Source organism: Anomaloglossus baeobatrachus, chromosome 6 (genome assembly GCF_048569485.1).
Source record: "Anomaloglossus baeobatrachus isolate aAnoBae1 chromosome 6, aAnoBae1.hap1, whole genome shotgun sequence".
In the NCBI taxonomy this organism is placed as follows: domain Eukaryota; kingdom Metazoa; phylum Chordata; class Amphibia; order Anura; family Aromobatidae; genus Anomaloglossus; species Anomaloglossus baeobatrachus.
In genome coordinates this window covers 303634892-303656097 of record NC_134358.1, presented here as the reverse complement: position 1 = coordinate 303656097, position 21206 = coordinate 303634892, and the positions used below count along the sequence as shown (strand labels likewise).

General features: G+C 40.2%; 1 protein-coding gene across 3 annotated transcripts in view; it reads left to right on the top strand.

The window, feature by feature from the left end:
• The window catches only part of LOC142243231 (uncharacterized), a 150147-nt gene that overhangs the window by 41750 nt on the left and 87191 nt on the right, over positions 1-21206 (top strand). For all 3 annotated transcript variants that reach the window (XM_075314910.1, XM_075314909.1, XM_075314908.1), the window contains exons 6-9: positions 3738-3874; positions 5755-5880; positions 9086-9125; positions 11939-11972. In XM_075314910.1, the coding sequence (XP_075171025.1) occupies positions 3738-3874; positions 5755-5880; positions 9086-9125; positions 11939-11972 (337 nt within the window). The remainder of the gene's footprint in view (positions 1-3737; positions 3875-5754; positions 5881-9085; positions 9126-11938; positions 11973-21206) is intronic.

The following is a 21206-nucleotide window of genomic DNA, read 5'->3' as shown; positions in this document are numbered from 1 at the left end:
GGCACTGAAGACTCTCCAGAGTTTCGGGTGGATTATCAACTTTTCAAAGTCAAATCTAACCCCGACCCAATCACTAACATATCTTGGCATGGAGTTTCATACTCTCTCAGCGATAGTGAAACTTCCACTGGACAAACAGTGCTCGCTACAGATAGGGGTGCAATCTCTCCTTCAGGGCCAGTCGCACCCCTTGAGGCGCCTCATGCACTTCCTAGGGAAGATGGTAGCAGCAATGGAAGCAGTTCCTTTTGCGCAGTTTCATCTGCGTCCACTACAATGGGACATTCTCCGCCAATGGGACGGGAAGTCGACGTCCATCGACAGGGAGGTCTCCCTCTCTCAGGCAGCCAAGGAATCTCTCCGGTGGTGGCTTCTTCCCACCTCATTGTCAAAAGGAAAGTCGTTCCTACCCCCATCCTGGGCGGTGGTCACGACAGATGCGAGTCTATCAGGGTGGGGAGCAGTGTTTCTCCACCACAGGGCTCAAGGTACGTGGACTCGGAAAGAGTCCACCCTTCAGATCAATGTTCTGGAAATCAGAGCAGTCTATCTTGCCCTACAAGCCTTCCAACAGTGGCTGGAAGGCAAGCAGATCCGAATTCAGTCGGACAACTCCACAGCGGTGGCATACATCAACCACCAAGGGGGAACACGCAGTCGGCAAGCCTTCCAGGAAGTCCGGCGGATTCTGACGTGGGTGGAAGACACGGCATCCACCATATCCGCAGTTCACATCCCAGGCGTAGAAAACTGGGAAGCAGACTTTCTCAGTCACCAGGGCATGGACGCAGGGGAATGGTCTCTTCACCCGGACGTGTTTCAGGAGATCTGTCGCCGCTGGGGGATGCCGGACGTCGACCTGATGGCGTCACGGCACAACAACAAGGTCCCGGTTTTCATGGCACGGTCTCACGATCACAGAGCTCTGGCGGCAGACGCCTTAGTTCAAGATTGGTCGCGGTTCCTGCTACCGTATGTGTTTCCACCTCTGGCATTGTTGCCCAGAGTGCTCCGCAAAATCAGGTCCGACTGCCGCCGCGCCATTCTCGTCGCTCCAGACTGGCCAAGGAGGTCGTGGTACCCGGATCTGTGGCACCTCACGGTAGGCCATCCGTGGGCACTACCAGACTGTCCAGACTTGCTGTCTCAAGGGCCGTTTTTCCATCTGAATTCTGCGGCCCTGAACCTGACTGTGTGGCCATTGAGTCCTGGATCCTAGCGGCCTCAGGTTTATCTCATGAAGTGGTTGCCACCATGAGACAGGCTAGGAAGCCATCCTCCGCCAAGATCTACCACAGGACGTGGAGGATATTCCTATCTTGGTGCTCTGCTCAGGGAGTTTCTCCCTGGCCTTTTGCATTGCCTATTTTTCTTTCCTTCCTGCAGTCTGGGTTGGAAAAAGGTTTGTCGCTTGGCTCCCTTTAAGGGTCAAGTCTCCGCGCTATCCGTATTTTTTCAGAAACGCCTGGCGCGACTTCCTCAGGTACGCACGTTCCTGCAAGGGGTTTGTCATATCGTCCCCCCTTACAAGCGGCCGTTGGAGCCCTGGGACCTGAACAAGGTTCTAATTGCTCTCCAAAAGCCGCCTTTCGAGCCTATGAAGGAGGTTTCCCTTTCTCGTCTTTCACAAAAAGTGGCCTTTCTAGTGGCGGTCACGTCTCTTCGGAGAGTGTCCGAGCTGGCGGCGTTATCATGCAGATCTCCATTCCTGGTGTTTCACCAGGACAAGGTAGTTCTGCGTCCAATTCCAGAATTTCTTCCCAAGGTGGTATCTTCCTTTCATCTCAATCAAGATATCACCTTACCGTCTTTGTGTCCGCATCCAGTTCACCAATTTGAAAGAGGTTTGCATTTATTGGATCTGGTGAGAGCACTCAGGATCTACATTTCCCGCACGGCGCCTCTGCGCCGCTCGGATGCACTCTTTGTCCTTGTCGCTGGTCAGCGTAAAGGGTCGCAAGCTTCCAAATCCACCCTTGCGCGTTGGATCAAGGAACCAATTCTTCACACCTACCGTTCTGCTGGGCTTCCGATTCCATCAGGACTGAAGGCCCATTCTACCAGAGCCGTGGGTGCGTCCTGGGCATTACGGCACCAGGCTACGGCTCAGCAGGTGTGCCAGGCGGCTACCTGGTCGAGTCTGCACACTTTTACCAAGCATTATCAGGTGCATACCTACGCTTCGGCGGATGCCGGCCTAGGTAGACAAGTCCTTCAGGCGGCGGTGGCTCACCTGTAGGAAAGGGCTGTTTGACGACCCTATCACGAGGTATTCTTTTACCCACCCAGGGACTGCTTTTGGACGTCCCAATTGTCTGGGTCTCCCAATTAGGAGCGACAAAGAAGAAGGGAATTTTGTTTACTTACCGTAAATTCCTTTTCTTCTAGCTCCAATTGGGAGACCCAGCACCCGCCCTGTTTTCTTAGGAAGTTTGTTTTTTTCGGGTGCACATGTTGTTCATGTTGAACAGTTCAGTTCTCCGAGGTTGTTTCTCGGGTTGAATTTGTATTTAAAACAGTTATTGGCTTTCCTCCTTCTTGCTTTTGCACTAAAACTGAGGAGCCCGTGATCCCACGGGGGGGGTGTATAGCCAGAAGGGGAGGGGCCTTACACTTTTAAGTGTAGTACTTTGTGTGGCCTCCGGAGGCAGTAGCTATACACCCAATTGTCTGGGTCTCCCAATTGGAGCTAGAAGAAAAGGAATTTACGGTAAGTAAACAAAATTCCCTTCATTGGAATACAACTTTAGAACACAAACTAATAAATTGTAAATATGTAATACAATATGTAAAATTATATATATATATATATATTTATTAATCTACTGTATATTACATAGTGTATTACATATTTATAATTTATTACAGTTTGTGTTCTAAAGTTGTATTCCAATAAATATATTTTGTGTGCTGAGATCTTGTATATGTGCCCCTGCTTTGTACTGTGTAATGGTTGTGTCTGACCGTACAGGGACATGGTCTGATTACACCACAGCTCCTGGGCAGGGAAGGACTCAAGAGTATAAAGACAAGATAGCATGGGATCATAGCTGATTCTTTCTGTGGAGTAAAACATTTTCTTGCCTGCGTGTTGTGTTTTTTTTTTTTTTTTTTTTTTTTTTTTTTTTATTACTGCTTTACCTCCAAAGAGAGAATTAGCTGTGATCCAGTGCTGTAATGTCCTTATACTCTCTCTTTCGTCTTCCCCTGCCCAGGAGATCTGGTTTGATCGGACAATGTCCCTGTACGGTCAGACACTGCCATTACACAGTACATAGCAGGAACACGTATAAAAGATTATCTCCACACAGGGACATTATTATTATTTTTTTATTTTTTTTTAACACATCCAATTATGTAACTTATTATTCCAAAATATATTGGTTAAAATTAACTTCATGGGAATAACAGTGAAGCCTTGGCACCTCGACTCCTTCTATGAAGCCAATATCCTAGTTTTGAGAAAGTAGGGAAAGTTTCACCCTGGACTGTGGCTCCTATCGCCCAATCTCATTAGGGTTATAAGACATTTACTAAATACTGTCCTTATAATTTTTTACTTCATGTTGTGATATGTTGGCGTTTACTCAATTTGGATAAAGCATATTCTTATGAAGAATCCGGTTGCTGGATTTTCCTACTTCCTACTATTGGTCCTGCCGCCACTACCAGAATCCACTGCAGCGAGCTTCATTTCTAGCTGGTGAGCTGACTTATAAACCTTTTCTCTTTTCCAGGTTTACAATACATCATTCAACTGTATCATCAAGTTGATTATATGGAAGCTTTCAAGTGCAGTCTCTGCAAAGTAATCGGACCCCTGTATTTTATCATAAAACACATTGAAAGCTTCAAACACCGAAGGACTTATATGGTAAGTACAATTAGTTAAGTAATTCTAATTGCATAACACTCAATTTTCCAACGCAACACTGCTCTCAAAGTAAAGCATAAAATGCATAAGGTGATGCTGGTCAGTTAAATGCTTATTTGATGGTTACTCTTTATTGAGGAAGAATACAATGGATATGCTTTCAAAACCTGCTTGTTACCTTTCACTTTGATGGCCCATCGATCCAAAGACAATATATCTGTACAGGAAACATGAAAACCGCTGAGTATGCTCACGTGACTCTTTTTTGCCTTTTAATCCTATAAAAACACAAGGCATATGGAGTATTACTATTCTTGTATAAAAATTTGGGGCGACTTCCCTCTCAACCACCTTTTGTGAAATTGAAAAAACCTTGGGTGTCAAGTGACAGTCGGGGACATTACCCAGATATCCCACCGCTGCCACCAATGTCATGAACAGCACTCAGCTGCCTCCAGTCGTCAGGGCAATACGCAATTTATTGATAGACTAGGCCAGAGGTCTCAAACATGCGTTCCGCATGCGGCCCCTCAGGCTGCTACTTGCGGCCCGCAGTCACATATTCCCCCTTAGCAATTGCGGCCGGGGCTGCAGTTGTCACTGCTCACTGCTTTTTTCAGATGAATGTTTTGCTGCTGCCGTGCAGAGTCATTGCTCTCTGCACTGTTCCCATGGCAGCCGCTGGCTAATCCGAGAGAAGCAGCTAATGCATATGACGTCACCTGCTTGCATCTGATTGGCCAGCGGTTGCCATTGGAGTAGTGCAGAAAGCTTGACTCTGCGTGAAGGCGGCAAAACATTCATCTGAATTTCAGATGAAGCGTTAACAGTGGCTGTGATCGCCAAGGGGGGGGCTCATGCCTGCAGGCCACAAGAAGCAGGGAAGAGGATGCCAAGGGAACGGAAGACAGGTGAGAAGAGTGTATGTGTGTGTGTTTAGAATGACACATTATTAGAAGAGGACCTGCATGGGCTCATTAGTAAAAGGCGACAAGGATGGACATATTACTACAGGATGGTGACAAAGGTAGGGCACATTAGTAAAAGAGGAAATGGTTGGGCACATTACTACAGAATGGGGTGACGGAGGGGGCACATTACTACAGGATGGGGCATACTAAGGCTTGGGCTGCCTTGTCCCCTTTAACTCTGCTTTAACAAAAGTGTTGTCCAAAACCACTTTCAAACCAATATAGGAAATATTCTGTAACCACGTCTCATATTGTTACAATGCTTTTTATCTCCCTCCCCTCCCTCCACCTCCTTCTAAATTTGATGGGGTTTACCAGCAGTAGGACTACCTATCATCAGACTTTTATATGCTATAAGGGGATCTGTATATGACGTCTTCCACTTCTGTGTCAAAATGACTAGCTTTTTATGTGTTATGCATAGTCCTTTTTGAACTTTTTACCGCTTCAGTTTTACAAGAAGCAGTGAATTGAGCCGTCTATTCTTCAGGCGGCTTCTATTTGGAAGCCGTTCAATAGTTTTAGATTAATGTAAAAAAATATGCGCTTCCATCGAAAAAAAATTCTTTAGCACAAAAGTACGCCGGCGTTGTGTGCACGTAGAAGTCCGTCCAAAGATAACCTGTTGCTGAGAGGTCTATTAAAATGTAGACCATATGCCCTTGAAGGCTAGTATTAGATACACCATTAGTTGTAGCTGTCCTTTTATGACAAATCTTTAGATTATAATCAATGGAGGTCTGGCCCCTTGTGGTCCCGTCCTCACCAGCATTCAGTCTTTGGATCATACCGTGTCCTAGTGGTCGCTTCAGCGTTCATCAGGAAGTGATGACAAAACCTGGCATATAAAAATTAATTTCTTTTTAGATAAAGATTTAGATTTTTACCTGTCTATATTTCTATTTTCAGAGCACTGCATACAAACACCTATTTCCTTTATTTCCAAAAAAACAAATGTCGTATTTTGAAAGGATTTGGGCTGTAAGGGAACATGCTGTTAAAGTCGAGATGCAGGAGAAGTCACTCTCTGTAAATGTAAGTTATTTAGCTCTAAAGATGTTAACAGAAAATTGATTCCAATTTTCTTTGTTTTCAATACAGGTATGGGTATATACAACAAGTGAAATATGTATTAATGTCAATTTTCTAAGTAAATAATTTTATTAATTTATATAGCGCTATTAATTCCACAGCGCTTTACATACATTGGCAATACTGTCCCCATTGGGGCTCCCTATCTGCATGTCTTTGGAGTGTGGGAGGAAACCCACACAAACACGGGGAGAACATACAAACTCCTTGCAGATGGTTTCCTTGGTGGGATTTGAACCCAGGACCCCAGTGCTGCAAGGCTGCAGTGCTAACCACTGAGCCACCGTGCAGCCCGTAAGTAAATATATTTCTAAAGATGCTATTGACAGATTTTTCTCCAGATGTCGGTAACAATCCATCAAATCCAAACAGGCAAAACAATCAAAGCATAATATCAATAAATTTAGTGATGTGTAATAATGAGAAGGTGAGACTGTGGAACAAATAGCGCAATAGGGTCTTATCCGACACATGGTGTAACAATTGTATGGGTACACTCACCTGTCAGGGTTGTGAGTCACAACACCTGTGCAGACGTGGTCAAAGGTGAATAGCCGCAGCCCCGCTGAATCAGGAACAATATAAGTGGAGGAAAACCGGTCTAAAGCCGCATTTCTCACCAGTAGAAAGCCAGAAGTTTAATCCATGCCTTTATTCTAGGGTTAAAACCAGGTGTACGCGTTTCAGGGTACACAGACCCCTTCCTCAGGACCAAAATGATAAATGAAAGGATAATCTTTTTATTTTTTTTTTTTTTTTTTATAAAATGAATAAAAATTTATAAATTTAATAAAATCTATATTCTCACTTAATCCCACTGGATTTAGACTATTCAACTTCTAGATCCAATAAGTCTTTCTTGCTCAGAACATCCATACGATTAGGAGTGTCAACGGGTATTTGTTTTATTGGGGTGATCTTTAGAGCGAGAGATATATTTATTATGGCAGATGGCACAGTGTCTACAGACTGCGTGTTTTAGAAACCCTATTTTTATGTTGTTTTTGTGTGAATTAAGACGATTGTATAAAGCTTGGTTGGTCCTCCCGATGTATTGTTTGCCACAATCAGTCTATTAAATAAACAACAAAGTCTGATTGGCATGTGAGGTGCCCTTTTAATCTGGAAGTATTCTGAGCAAGAAGGGGAAGAAAAACTGGATCTCTTGTGCTGATTGGATTTACAGCAAAGACATTTATTGGTGAAACATTTGAAGGAATCCGTATTACCTGGTGTATGGTGAATGTTGCTAGATTCGCTTAATCTGCTGGGAGCTACAATACTCTCCACAGAGGGGGCTCTACGGAAAGTAACACCTGGACGCTTTGGCATGATTTCTCTGAGGTGAATGGTGATTATCCTGTCATGTATCATTTTGGTACTGAGGAAGGGGGGTATAAACTGCCTTACACTACCCCAGATTACTAAGTTAGAAGTCACTGCTAACATCCCTCCTCTCCAGCATGTTTCTTCACCTGTGTGAATCTTCAGGGTTTCCGGAGGTTGGGGATGAAGTGAGTATGAGACCATGCACCACTTGGAACATGGAGAGAAGTTTTATTTTTCTACCTTTGCTGATTGGTATTATTGCACTTTTGGTGGCTTTTCTCTACACTGCTGATTAGCACACCATGGGTGTACTCCCCTTCAACTATTTGGGAACAAGACCACACTGGTCGAAATGTCAAATTCTATTTGTTGCTTGTCCATTTTAGATCTGCATCCAATAAAAGACTTCACTTTTGCATCAGAAATAGTGTGTAGTGGTGAATTTTGAACTTTGCTATCTTATTTCTAAAATATCTACCATTGAGCACCACCTGAGAATGGAACAGCTCATCCATTGAATGCTAGTCAATGGGAGGAGTGCTATTGTTAGCATTCCTATAACAGAAGACTCAACTGCTTGATCAGAAGTAATATAGTCACATTACTAATCTACTGAGCCACACTTGTAGCTTCATAGCTAACGGAGAAAGCAACAAGCAAATTGGGTGAGCGTCCACTCCTGTTTCTAGTAACAAGGAGGAAGAGGGTTGTGGTCCATAGATTTGTGGGTTACTTGTTTTTGTTCTTCCTTTTAAGATACAGGCTTTTATGGTTATTTGGTTTGGGTAAGTGTTTCTGTGGTTTCCCCTAATCTTTGTTGTGCATCTTTTAAAGATGGTTGTTAGAGAATTGTATTTTATGGAGTGCACGTTGGAACATATAATTTGCCGTTAAACAGAAGAGATTACATCTGGGATGAAAAGTGATTTGGTGGTATTGTAGTCGGTGGACACCACTTCTGTTATTGTTCAGGATCCCTTTTCTGAGTCTCCAATGGTTCCACCTGCAGCCAGTAAAGCTATGAGACACAGTTAGCCGGTTGAGTGAGTATGCTGTAGGCAACATCTGCTATAAGACTTGCAGATAGGGATTTGAGGCTGACGGTTTTATCTCTCAGGACTTAAACTACATGTATAGCAGTATCTTTATGGCATGCTACCTATAGGTGTCCCACTGGCACTTAGCACTGAACATCAATATGCTTAAGGTTCTTAGCTACTAATGGGCAACCACTGCTTTATCAATTCAGGACACCAATTGAAATCTAGAAAATCAATGCTCTCCTCCTGCGATCAGATTCCTGCGATGTTGGCACTGCTATTCCTGGTGGGTGATGTTACGTTGGTTGTCTTGTCACATGTTTGCTGCAAATGTTACCGACTTGGTGGAATATTGATAAGCTGCAGCCAAACAGCGAACATTGGCTGCAGCAGATGCATGACACAACAATGTCATGTCACCTGCCGAGAGTATCAGTATCGATGGTGCAGGAATGGCGCCACTGCAGGAGGTGATAATCAGTAATTTTTTTTTATTTTAATTGGGGTCCTGAATTGATTCAGTAGTTAGAAGTAAAAAAAAAAAAACCTTTTTAATATGGCGATGTTCTCTTATTGGTCCATTTTGACAAAACATTTAATACAATTGTATTGTTGCTGATTAGTCCTGTTAATGTCCAGATCTATAACAATAGTCTGCATTTGTTTTGCTTGTCTTACAGAAAGCTAACCTCCATGTGATAACTTTTTGCAAAGATTTTTAACCTTGCTTGTAAGACTGTTTGTTTTTTTAATTGTGCTCAATTTTCCCTCTTTCATAGGATTCAAAGAGCTTCACCTCACGAATTGGCGTGAAGAATGGTAAGTAACTAAAAAAAACTCCATTTTTATTTTCATTTCTTCAATATTGAGAATTGACCTTTGCTCAATTAGAATGTTTTTCCAAATAGTTGCATTTGTCTTCAATTGGATGGTGTCTTACTCTATGAAGGGCTAAATGTCATGAGGCTATGATTGCTGTTTTCTGTCCATGCCTTTGGTATTTTGGAGAGACATTGATTATTAAATACATTAATAAGGAGGAAGCTATTGTGCCTTGAGGCGGGGGTACAAGGCCTGGCTTCCCTACAAATCACCTGGCAGGTTGGATATTAGAAATTTGAGAACCTCCCGTTCTGAACTTTGCGCAGTAGCTGATGCCTAGTACTACCGGTTATCTCCCATTCATTAAAAGGCATACACAGCAGGGGTCATTACACAATATATGGAGCTCTGTACCTTGCTTACATCCGTAAATTGCCACAGACTTTAACATATCGGTGGAGAATGGCTGGTGTCTAGCATCACTGATTTCACATTTATGACCAATAGCATGGATAGGTCATCAAAATCCTAGTCCCTGACAATCCATTTAATGATGCCTAAATATTAAACATACAGTACTGATTTAAAAGTTTTGACACACCTGTTAGTACAGTGGTTTTCCTTGTTCTTATTGGAATGTGCACATTGTATTGACTGAAGGCATAAGACCACAATGATTCTTGAATCACGTGTGTAAAAAAGTTAAACCTTATATGTCTCAAAGTAATCCCCCTTTACTTCTACTCAGTATTGAAGGAGTTCACAGAGTTGCTGAGTAGACCGGTTGACGTTCGTTCAGCGGCTTCATCTGAACTTTAGATAACATTCGATTTGACACCCAGACTAGACCTGAACCCCCAATGGAAGTCACTATTTTGGCAGTTTGGATTTCGGGTCTCCACCCACATGCAGCCAGCCATAAAAAAAACATATCTGGGGGCCAGTGGGTGGGTTTTTTTCTTTTGGTGTTCCTACGTAAAGCACCCAAACTCTGTTTTTTTTGGTAGTCTGTGTTGGATGCGACTCTGAACCTCGGGTTTGCTAATCTCTAATGCTGAGCACTTGGCTGCTTTGCCCTTTACCCTGTCGGACAACTCATGTCAAACCATTTCAGGTTGAAGTCAGTCGATTATGGAGGCTGTGTTAACTGACACAGCACTCCATCCCACTTCTCCGTGATCACATAGTGATCGAATAATCTGGCTTATCATTGCAGAATTCTCCCACAAAGCACCCCTAAACCATTATATGTCTGCCTCCATGCTTCCTGGGGGGTACCACACATGTAAAAAACCATCCACTCACCTTGTTTGCATCTTAAATACATTTGAGGGCAGGCAGTCATCTCCTGGGGCAGTCCTTATGAGAACGACTTTTATCATGGTGATTGTAATTATGATTATACGTGAGGGTACATTCAAGTTTCTACCAAGCTTCTTGATTGACATTAATGCTTTAAAATAATGTATTGTTGTTTCTCTTTATTAGTTGAGTGGCTCTTTTCCATATTTTGACTTGGAACAGTTGTGGAATAGGGATGACCGCTGTATGGATCTGTGTACCAACATTGCCTCTCCAAAACACACCTGTTGGTTGCAAACACTTTCTGAAAGTCAGTGATTCCAAAAATGATCTCTTGATGAGGCACATTATAGCATAAAACTGAGGAAGCTGCTGGAGTGAAATCAAGGGGAAAGTGGGGGCTTGCCAAAGCTGGGTTTAGGAAATACTTTAAAGAATCTAAGGTTGAACTGTTCATCTTATGGTGGATTCAGAAAGGTGGATTCAGAAAGCTTCAGGTTTAGATGGACTCGCAGGTCCAGGGCATTGACAAAGCAGCTTGGAGGCACATGGAGTTAGCAGGGACTTGGACAGCAGGCTATGCTATGCAGCAGCTAAATAAGGGAGGCAAGACACATTGGAAGCAACAGATTCGGACTAAAATGGCACGTCTGAAGCATCATACGGTTTTAGGTAGCAGGATCCACATCAGCTTATTGTTAATAGTATATAATAACCATTTGTAATGCTACAGCAAACTCTGGGTTAAGCAGCAGGTCTGAGGGTTTGTAAAAGTCACAGTAGTTTTGTAGTAAGCATTATGAACTGATACTTGGCGTCTATTTAGTATGCTGAATTCATCTTTCCAATCAATGAGTTAACAAGCAAGTCTGAGTATTTGTAGAAGTTTGATTGCAACAGAAGACCCTGTACGGTAGCAAACTCCAAACAAGCAGCAACTGAGTACATTAGTCTCAGCTCTCAAACAAGGTGGTTGTACCAAAGTGGGCCTTAAAAGATGTCCCTCAGGAACACTAGACCACTTGTAAGACCCAAGATAAAGCACACCAAAGGGCGGCAGCCATAGGGGAAGAATGCGGATCTCAACCTAAAGAGGAGACTACTTTGTACTAGTTTGCTTCACATTGGTTTCTGTACTCCTTGTTTCCATGTTTCATTTGTGATTTTCCTACCTTGAATCTGTATCTAGTGTGCACACTTCAAATATAAAAAGGAAAAGCTTTGCGTTGTGTCCAAACTTTTAAGCAACCCGGTAAGTGGCTTTAAAGGGAACAGTTTATGTACAAAAAAAAATAGGGTCAGTCTGCAGGTTGAAAGCAATCTGAACCTACTCTGTGCCAGCATGGAGAGCTTTGTCATGGGGATGGTCCAGCTCGGCTTCAGTCACCACTCAGTGTATAGTAAGCGGCGGCTGTAACCGCATCCCCAGCACTGACTGGCAGCCTGCTACGCATAGCCTAGAGTGACTAATTTTATTTAACTGCTTTTTCATTTTTTTAATTTTTCAGATTTTTTGAAGTACAATCTTAAAAGACAAGAAACGTAAGTTCATATACTAAATATATTTATCTTTTTACCTAAATAGCTTATTATGAAATGGTAACTAACTTTTCAATAAAAGTTGAAAAAAGGCAGTGTCTTTAGGTTTCACTTATTGTCTCTGCAGCCACATCCAAATTTCCCCCTTTCTGCCATTCAGTGCCTCTGTTCAGCAATATACGTCACCCCACATTGTGGGGAGGCATAGAAGTCTGCCAGTGCGATACTAGGATATCCTTTGCTATACTCCTTTAATCCATTGCATCTTCTGGAGTGTTTACAATTCTCCTCTGATCACCAGCAATATGGAAACTAGAAAAGAGAAGCGCTGATAGGGTTTTACCAGATTACACATACGGTTTAGCATATATCACAATACACTCACCGATTCAGGTTGTGAGAGGTCACAACCACCATAGATAGCATCAGATAATGGCGGCTGCAGCGGCCCCACGTGTTTGCAGATCAAAGTGGAGAAGGAGAAGGGGTTAAACCCGCGCAATCCGCCAGATAAATTCAGAGGAGATGTTGATAATTCAGAACATTCTTTTATTCCATGGGTCTACGCGTTTCAAGGTCTGTGACCTCTTCTTCAGGACCAGTAAATCAACACTACATGTACATACAAATGAAGCTCTTTTATACCTGTGGTAACCACAAAGTACCGCCTCCCGGCACTTTGAAAAAAGTCAGAAGGGAAAGAAAAAAAAAAAAAAAAAATATCTGCATGCATGATACAGCGTTTTTCACAGATATCATATACTTTGTAGAATGCTATTATACTGGTCATAAAAACAATTTATATGAGAAATACACATTCATAAAATGGAAAATTATAAAATAAAAAGGAAGGAAAAAAGTCAACAATCAGGACACGAACTCCAAGAAAGTTGCCCATAAGGTAACCTTCGATTTTTGTGGTGTACGCCACCAGTAGTTCTCAAAAATCTGTGTATCCCTAAAGTTATGTTCACAAGGTTGTGATATATGCGTACAATTAAATAAAACATATGTTTAATAAATATATTAAAAACATTTCAATATAAAAAAAATGATAAAGGAAAGAGATGAAATAAAATGATGATAAAAATGCATAATTTTCTGTGAACTTTTTATATAGAATAAAAATTCTTTCACCCAGGAGTACAAAGTGATGTGTATATAAATATATGTGAATAAAAATGTATAATATAATGTGTGCTATATTCTTTGTTTGTGTGTTAAAGAGGATGTGATATTTACTTTTTCTTTTTCAAAGAGGATCATAGTATCAACGAGCTTAAGGTTATTAGCGGGCATAAGCGTGGGAAAAAATATATATATGTATGCGCATGCTCTCGACCCTACCATGAGGACACATAGTACAGCGGTACGGAGTAGATGCCAGAACTGGGACCGTGGGAATAAAATCTAAGGCGCCTGGGCCAGGGATATAGCTGGTTCAAGGTGGCTGTGTATGCAGTTATTTAAATTCTGAAGAGCAACATATAAATTATTAGATATAAAAACATAATATAAACAGTTATTTCTCTAAAAAATATATATATATATATATATATATATATATATATATACATAGAGCCTATAAAAAGGGGACAATAATAAAAGGAGTGAGAATGAATAAAAACTCCCAAATGGCACAACAGATCAGTAAAACAGGTCAGTTACTTCATTAAGTCCAGTTGGTTTCAATGTATCCAATCTATAAATCCAAAAAGTCTTTTTTATTTAAAACCTCTATTCTATTAGGAGTATCAATAGGGATTTGTTCAATTGGTGTTATAATGATGTCTGCCTTTTTTCCATGTACTAAAGTGCAATGTCGGGACAATCCATGTAAGAGGAACCCTTTCTTGATGTTATGTCTATAGGAATTTAATCTGTTATGTAGGGGCTGTCTAGTCCTTCCTACATATTTTTTACCGCATGCACAATCAATGAGATACACCACAAAATCAGAATGGCATGTGAGATGTCCCTTGATCGTATATTTATCTGGTTCCTCAACTGTACCAAAAGTCTTTCTTTTGTGTGCAATGGATGTACAGCATAGACAATTTTTGCTGTAGCATTTTGAGACCCCAATAGAGCGTTCCTCTTCTTTAGAATTAATAAGAACTCTCAACCTACTGGGTGCCACAATATTCCTAATAGTCGGGGCTCTCCTGTAAGTGATGCCTGGATGGGATTGGAGAATCTTCTTAAGCACAGGATCACCCAAAAGGATCTCCCAGTGTTTATTAAGGGTCTTCTTAATTAACGCATTATCATGACTAAAAGTGATAATAAAATTATAGCTAAAATCAGAGGGTCCATCACGAGGAGACATTTTATTGGAGGTTATAATCAAATCCTCCTGTCTCAGGTTCTTGGTTTCTTTAAAAGCACGGGTTAAAAGTTTTTTGGGGTAGATATTTTCATTAAAACGGTCATATAAAACTCCAGCTTGTATCTTAAAATCATCATCTAGTGTACAATTTTTCCTAATTCTCCGATACTGATTAATGGGAATGTTTAGCAGCCATTTATTATAGTGGCCGCTAATAAAATGTATGTACCCGTTTGTGTCTACTTTTTTAAAAAAGGTCTTAGTGAAAATCTTATTTTCCTTGTGTGCAATTGTGAGGTCAAGAAAATCTATTGTATCCTTATTAATAGTAGAGGAGAAAGATAAACCCCAATTATTCTTTTTTATATGAGAAATAAAATTAGACACGTTATCCTCCTTATTGTCCCAAATTATAAATAAGTCTTCTATGTATCTTTTATAGAGTATAATGTTGTTCTGATATTCAGATTGTTCAATAAAAACAGATTCAAAAATTCCCATAAATAGGATTTGCATAAGTTGGTGCGACTTTACTGCCCATCGCGGTCCCAAGGATCTGATGGTACAGTACATCTAGGAAGGTGAAATAGTTGTTTTTCAGTATAAAACTCATCCCTTCACGGGCAAAATTTTTTTGTAAGGGGTGCAGCCTGGTATCTTTTTCCACAAAATGTGACAAGCAAAGTAACCCCAAATCATGGTCTATATTTGAATAGAGAGCAGACACATCCATTGTAATAAAGTGATATGTATCTTTCCAAACAATATCCTTTAACATGGTTATTAAATTAGAAGAATCTCTCAGATAGCTATTTAGTTCTAATACATGAACATGCATAATTTCATCAATATATGCAGCCAAATTTGATGTCAAAGAATCAATTCCTGAAATAATCGGTCGTCCCGGGGGGTTTTCAAGATTCTTATGGATCTTGGGGAGGTGGTATAAAAAGGCCATTTTAGGATCCTTAATCATAAGAAATTTCTTTTCAGTGCTATTAAGAATATTATTTACAGTTGCTCTGGTAATTAGATCATTATATGCTATAACCGCAGTGTCCTAATTCATTTTACTTGTCTTACAATATTGTGCAGCATTCGATAGGATATTGTGGGCTTCTTTTATATAATCCACCCTGTCCTGTATGACCACACCACCTCCTTTATCAGCTGATCTTATAACTATGTTCATTTTTAGGGATTTTAGAGCTATTTTTTCACCCTTACTAAGATTAGATGCAATCCTGGTATTACCCGAATCAAGATGTTTAAAATCTTCTAAAACCATATCGCAAAAGGTTTTTATATGGTGCCCCTTGCTGGCTATAGGGTCAAATTTTGATTTCGCTTTTACATTTGTGTGCAAAAAAACATCTGTATGTATAGTAGTATTATTATCTTTCGAAAGTATATTATTAGGGAGACCGTCAGCAAGTAGGTTGTTCTCAGTTGTTTTGAGATCCTTTTTCTCTATAGCAAAATGTCTCTTTAGTGTCAATTTTCTTACAAAGTTTTGAAAGTCCAGGTATAAGTCAAAATCTTTAGAATGAAAAGTCGGACAAAAGGATAAACCCTTATTTAGGACTGCTGTTTCTTCCTTTGTGAGTATGTGTTTAGAGAGGTTAAAGATATTATTAGTATCCTTTTTTATGTTTTCTTTCCTTTTTTGTTTAGATTTGATTCCTGCCCGGGTTCCTCTAGTACATTTTTTCTTTTTGTTGCTTTTGGCGTTAAAAAATCCATTAAAGCCGTTCAGTTTGAATTTAGGGCTGGCGGTAAAAAAGGGACCAGGGAAGTACTTTTATTGGTGTTATCTATAATAACTGTGTTCATTTCTTGTGTGGTTTTATTTTTTGGGCTGGTTTCATTTTTGGCCACACTATCCATATCTAATTGGGAAGGGGGGAGTTGTAAGAAACTTCCCTCATGTGTAGTTAAGTTGAGCAGATCTATGAAATCTCTATCATCCTCAGGTTCATCAAATACTGAAGGTGATTCAAGGTTAGATGGGGCAATCATTGATCTTTTCTTGCGGATCTTATCAATTTGGCTCTTGATCTGAGCAAGTTGCCTTTTGGTCTCTTCTATGCTAATTTTTGGTCTCTGTTTATCAGTGTTATTAACATTAACACTTCTGTCATTTTTCCCAGTGTTTTTATCATTTTTGTCGCACAACACTCCTCTAGAGTCTAAAATAGGTGTTTTAGTAATGTTAATTCTTTCAGTAATAGTGGAGGGTGCAGAGCCATTTTCTTTGTTAAAGCCCTCACTAGTGCTTCTACTAGGTTTGTTAAAACCAATATTAGTTTTGTGATACCTACTATTAAAAAAGTTTCTACTCGTACTATTTTTCCTCTTATATTTTTGCCTTTCTGGTGTTCTTGTCTCTCTCTGTGTTACAAATACCATTTTTTTCGTTTATTTTATCCTTACGGTCCCTTTGTAATTTTTTGGACTTTCTAATAACCGTATCATGTTCAAGTTGCAATAGTTTCGTATTAATATCTGAATTGATACGCCTATATTCAGGATGTGAGTCATAACAGGAGAGATTATTATAAGCCTCTGAAATAGAGGCTGTAGCCTCCTGTGCAATTGTTGATCTTTTTTTATATAAACATTGAAGCATACCTTGCATGCATGTATGTAGGACACCTTCCCATTCTTGTGTGAAGTCCAGATCTTTTGGGAAAGGGGAAAGATGTTTTATCCTAAGTCCTCGGGGGCAAAGCTTCTCATCCATATAAATGGACAAAAATCTTGCATCAAGTCCATAATGTAACTCTTCTTTAAGCAGTTCCTCCAAAAGATCTGGACTTCACACAAGAATGGGAAGGTGTCCTACATACATGCATGCAAGGTATGCTTCAATGTTTATATAAAAAAAGATCAACAATTGCACAGGAGGCTACAGCCTCTATTTCAGAGGCTTATAATAATCTCTCCTGTTATGACTCACATCCTGAATATAGGCGTATCAATTCAGATATTAATACGAAACTATTGCAACTTGAACATGATACGGTTATTAGAAAGTCCAAAAAATTACAAAGGGACCGTAAGGATAAAATAAACGAAAAAAATGGTATTTGTAACACTGAGAGAGAGACAAGAACACCAGAAAGGCAAAAATATAAGAGGAAAAATAGTACGAGTAGAAACTTTTTTAATAGTAGGTATCACAAAACTAATATTGGTTTTAACAAACCTAGTAGAAGCACTAGTGAGGGCTTTAACAAAGAAAATGGCTCTGCACCCTCCACTATTACTGAAAGAATTAACATTACTAAAACACCTATTTTAGACTCTAGAGGAGTGTTGTGCGACAAAAATGATAAAAACACTGGGAAAAATGACAGAAGTGTTAATGTTAATAACACTGATAAACAGAGACCAAAAATTAGCATAGAAGAGACCAAAAGGCAACTTGCTCAGATCAAGAGCCAAATTGATAAGATCCGCAAGAAAAGATCAATGATTGCCCCATCTAACCTTGAATCACCTTCAGTATTTGATGAACCTGAGGATGATAGAGATTTCATAGATCTGCTCAACTTAACTACACATGAGGGAAGTTTCTTACAACTCCCCCCTTCCCAATTAGATATGGATAGTGTGGCCAAAAATGAAACCAGCCCAAAAAATAAAACCACACAAGAAATGAACACAGTTATTATAGATAACACCAATAAAAGTACTTCCCTGGTCCCTTTTTTACTGCCAGCCCTAAATTCAAACTGAACGGCTTTAATGGATTTTTTAACGCCAAAAGCAACAAAAAGAAAAAATGTACTAGAGGAACCCGGGCAGGAATCAAATCTAAACAAAAAAGGAAAGAAAACCTAAAAAAGGATACTAATAATATATTTAACCTCTCTAAACACATACTCACAAAGGAAGAAACAGCAGTCCTAAATAAGGGTTTATCCTTTTGTCCGACCTTTCATTCTAAAGATTTTGACTTATACCTGGACTTTCAAAACTTTGTAAGAAAATTGACACTAAAGAGACATTTTGCTATAGAGAAAAAGGATCTCAAAACAACTGAGAACAACCTACTTGCTGACGGTCTCCCTAATAATATACTTTCGAAAGATAATAATACTACTATACATACAGATTTTTTTTTTGCACACAAATGTAAAAGCGAAATCAAAATTTGACCCTATAGCCAGCAAGGGGCACCATATAAAAACCTTTTGCGATATGGTTTTAGAAGATTTTAAACATCTTGATTCGGGTAATACCAGGATTGCATCTAATCTTAGTAAGGGTGAAAAAATAGCTCTAAAATCCCTAAAAATGAACATAGTTATAAGATCAGCTGATAAAGGAGGTGGTGTGGTCATACAGGACAGGGTGGATTATATAAAAGAAGCCCACAATATCCTATCGAATGCTGCACAATATTGTAAGACAAGTAAAATGAATTAGGACACTGCGGTTATAGCATATAATGATCTAATTACCAGAGCAACTGTAAATAATATTCTTAATAGCACTGAAAAGAAATTTCTTATGATTAAGGATCCTAAAATGGCCTTTTTATACCACCTCCAAGATCCATAAGAATCTTGAAAACCCCCCGGGACGACCGATTATTTCAGGAATTGATTCTTTGACATCAAATTTGGCTGCATATATTGATGAAATTATGCATGTTCATGTATTAGAACTAAATAGCTATCTGAGAGATTCTTCTAATTTAATAACCATGTTAAAGGATATTGTTTGGAAAGATACATATCACTTTATTACAATGGATGTGTCTGCTCTCTATTCAAATATAGACCATGATTTGGGGTTACTTTGCTTGTCACATTTTGTGGAAAAAGATACCAGGCTGCACCCCTTACAAAAAAATTTTGCCCGTGAAGGGATGAGTTTTATACTGAAAAACAACTATTTCACCTTCCTAGATGTACTGTACCATCAGATCCTTGGGACCGCGATGGGCAGTAAAGTCGCACCAACTTATGCAAATCCTATTTATGGGAATTTTTGAATCGGTTTTTATTGAACAATCTGAATATCAGAACAACATTATACTCTATAAAAGATACATAGATGACTTATTTATAATTTGGGACAATAAGGAGGATAACGTGTCTAATTTTATTTCTCATATAAAAAAGAATAATTGGGGTTTATCTTTCTCCTCTACTATTAATAAGGATACAATAGATTTTCTTGACCTCACAATTGCACACAAGGAAAATAAGATTTTCACTAAGACCTTTTTTAAAAAAGTAGACACAAACGGGTACATACATTTTAATAGCGGCCACTATAATAAATGGCTGCTAAACATTCCCATTAATCAGTATCGGAGAATTAGGAAAAATTGTACACTAGATGATGATTTTAAGATACAAGCTGGAGTTTTATATGACCGTTTTAATGAAAATATCTACCCCAAAAAACTTTTAACCCGTGCTTTTAAAGAAACCAAGAACCTGAGACAGGAGGATTTGATTATAACCTCCAATAAAATGTCTCCTCGTGATGGACCCTCTGATTTTAGCTATAATTTTATTACCACTTTTAGTCATGATAATGCGTTAATTAAGAAGACCCTTAATAAACACTGGGAGATCCTTTTGGGTGATCCTGTGCTTAAGAAGATTCTCCAATCCCATCCAGGCATCACTTACAGGAGAGCCCCGACTATTAGGAATATTGTGGCACCCAGTAGGTTGAGAGTTCTTATTAATTCTAAAGAAGAGGAACGCTCTATTGGGGTCTCAAAATGCTACAGCAAAAATTGTCTATGCTGTACATCCATTGCACACAAAAGAAAGACTTTTGGTACAGTTGAGGAACCAGCTAAATATACGATCAAGGGACATCTCACATGCCATTCTGATTTTGTGGTGTATCTCATTGATTGTGCATGCGGTAAAAAATATGTAGGAAGGGGGGGCGTGGCTTGCTGATGGCCGAGTGAGCTGCACTTGCTGGGAGCTCTGTCCTGAACTTCCCCCATTAGCCTCTATTAGAGCACATTAACATCTCCCTGCTTATGGGCAAATCCAGGAAAGTCACCCGACACCGAGGTGAGATAAAGGAGACAGTGAGAAGCATGGATCGTTTCCTCAGCCAGAGCACCTCAGCAGCCGTCAGGAACACTAGATCAATGATGGCGTCTGCCTCCCTCATGGAAAACTCACAGCCCCGGGAAAGTCAAACACAGACACAGCAGGACTTCTCCAGCGAGGAGGACAATGAGGGAGATCTGCCTAATCTACATGAGATAAGTAAATCTATCAAGGCTTTGCCTACAAAAAAAGATTTGGACAGATTTGCTAGCAGGCTTGAGAATACTTATAAGAAAGAGCTGCAGGCACTGAAATCTGAATTCACATACAGGGTAGAGGAGGTGGAGAAGTCTCAGGAAGCCATCACTGCCGAGTTGTCCCTACAAAGGAAAATATTACTTAGCCACTCAGCAAAGATTGATGAGCTCACTTCAGGGCAAGAGGACTTAGAGAACCGCAATCGGCGAAATAATGTCCGTATCCGTGGCATCCCTGAAAGTATTGGCACGCCTGAACTGGAGGCCATGGCACAGAAGCTCTTTGCTCAAATTCTGGGAGAACAAAGCTCTGGGCCGATTTGAGTTAGACCGCATACATAGGGCCCTGGGTCCCAAATCCCCTCCAGATTCACGTCCAAGGGGCATAATATGTAGAGTCCACTTTTATAAGGTAAAGGACTCCATCATGTCCGCGGTGCGGCAGGCAGGATCCATCAACTACCAGGGGTCCCAGGTCCAGATATTACCGGATCTGGCTAGACGCACTCTGCAGCTGCGAAGAGCATTAAAACCCCTGCTCCAACACCTCCAGGACAGAAACATTCCATATAGATGGGGTTTCCCCTTCCAGCTGACAGCGCATAAGGATGGG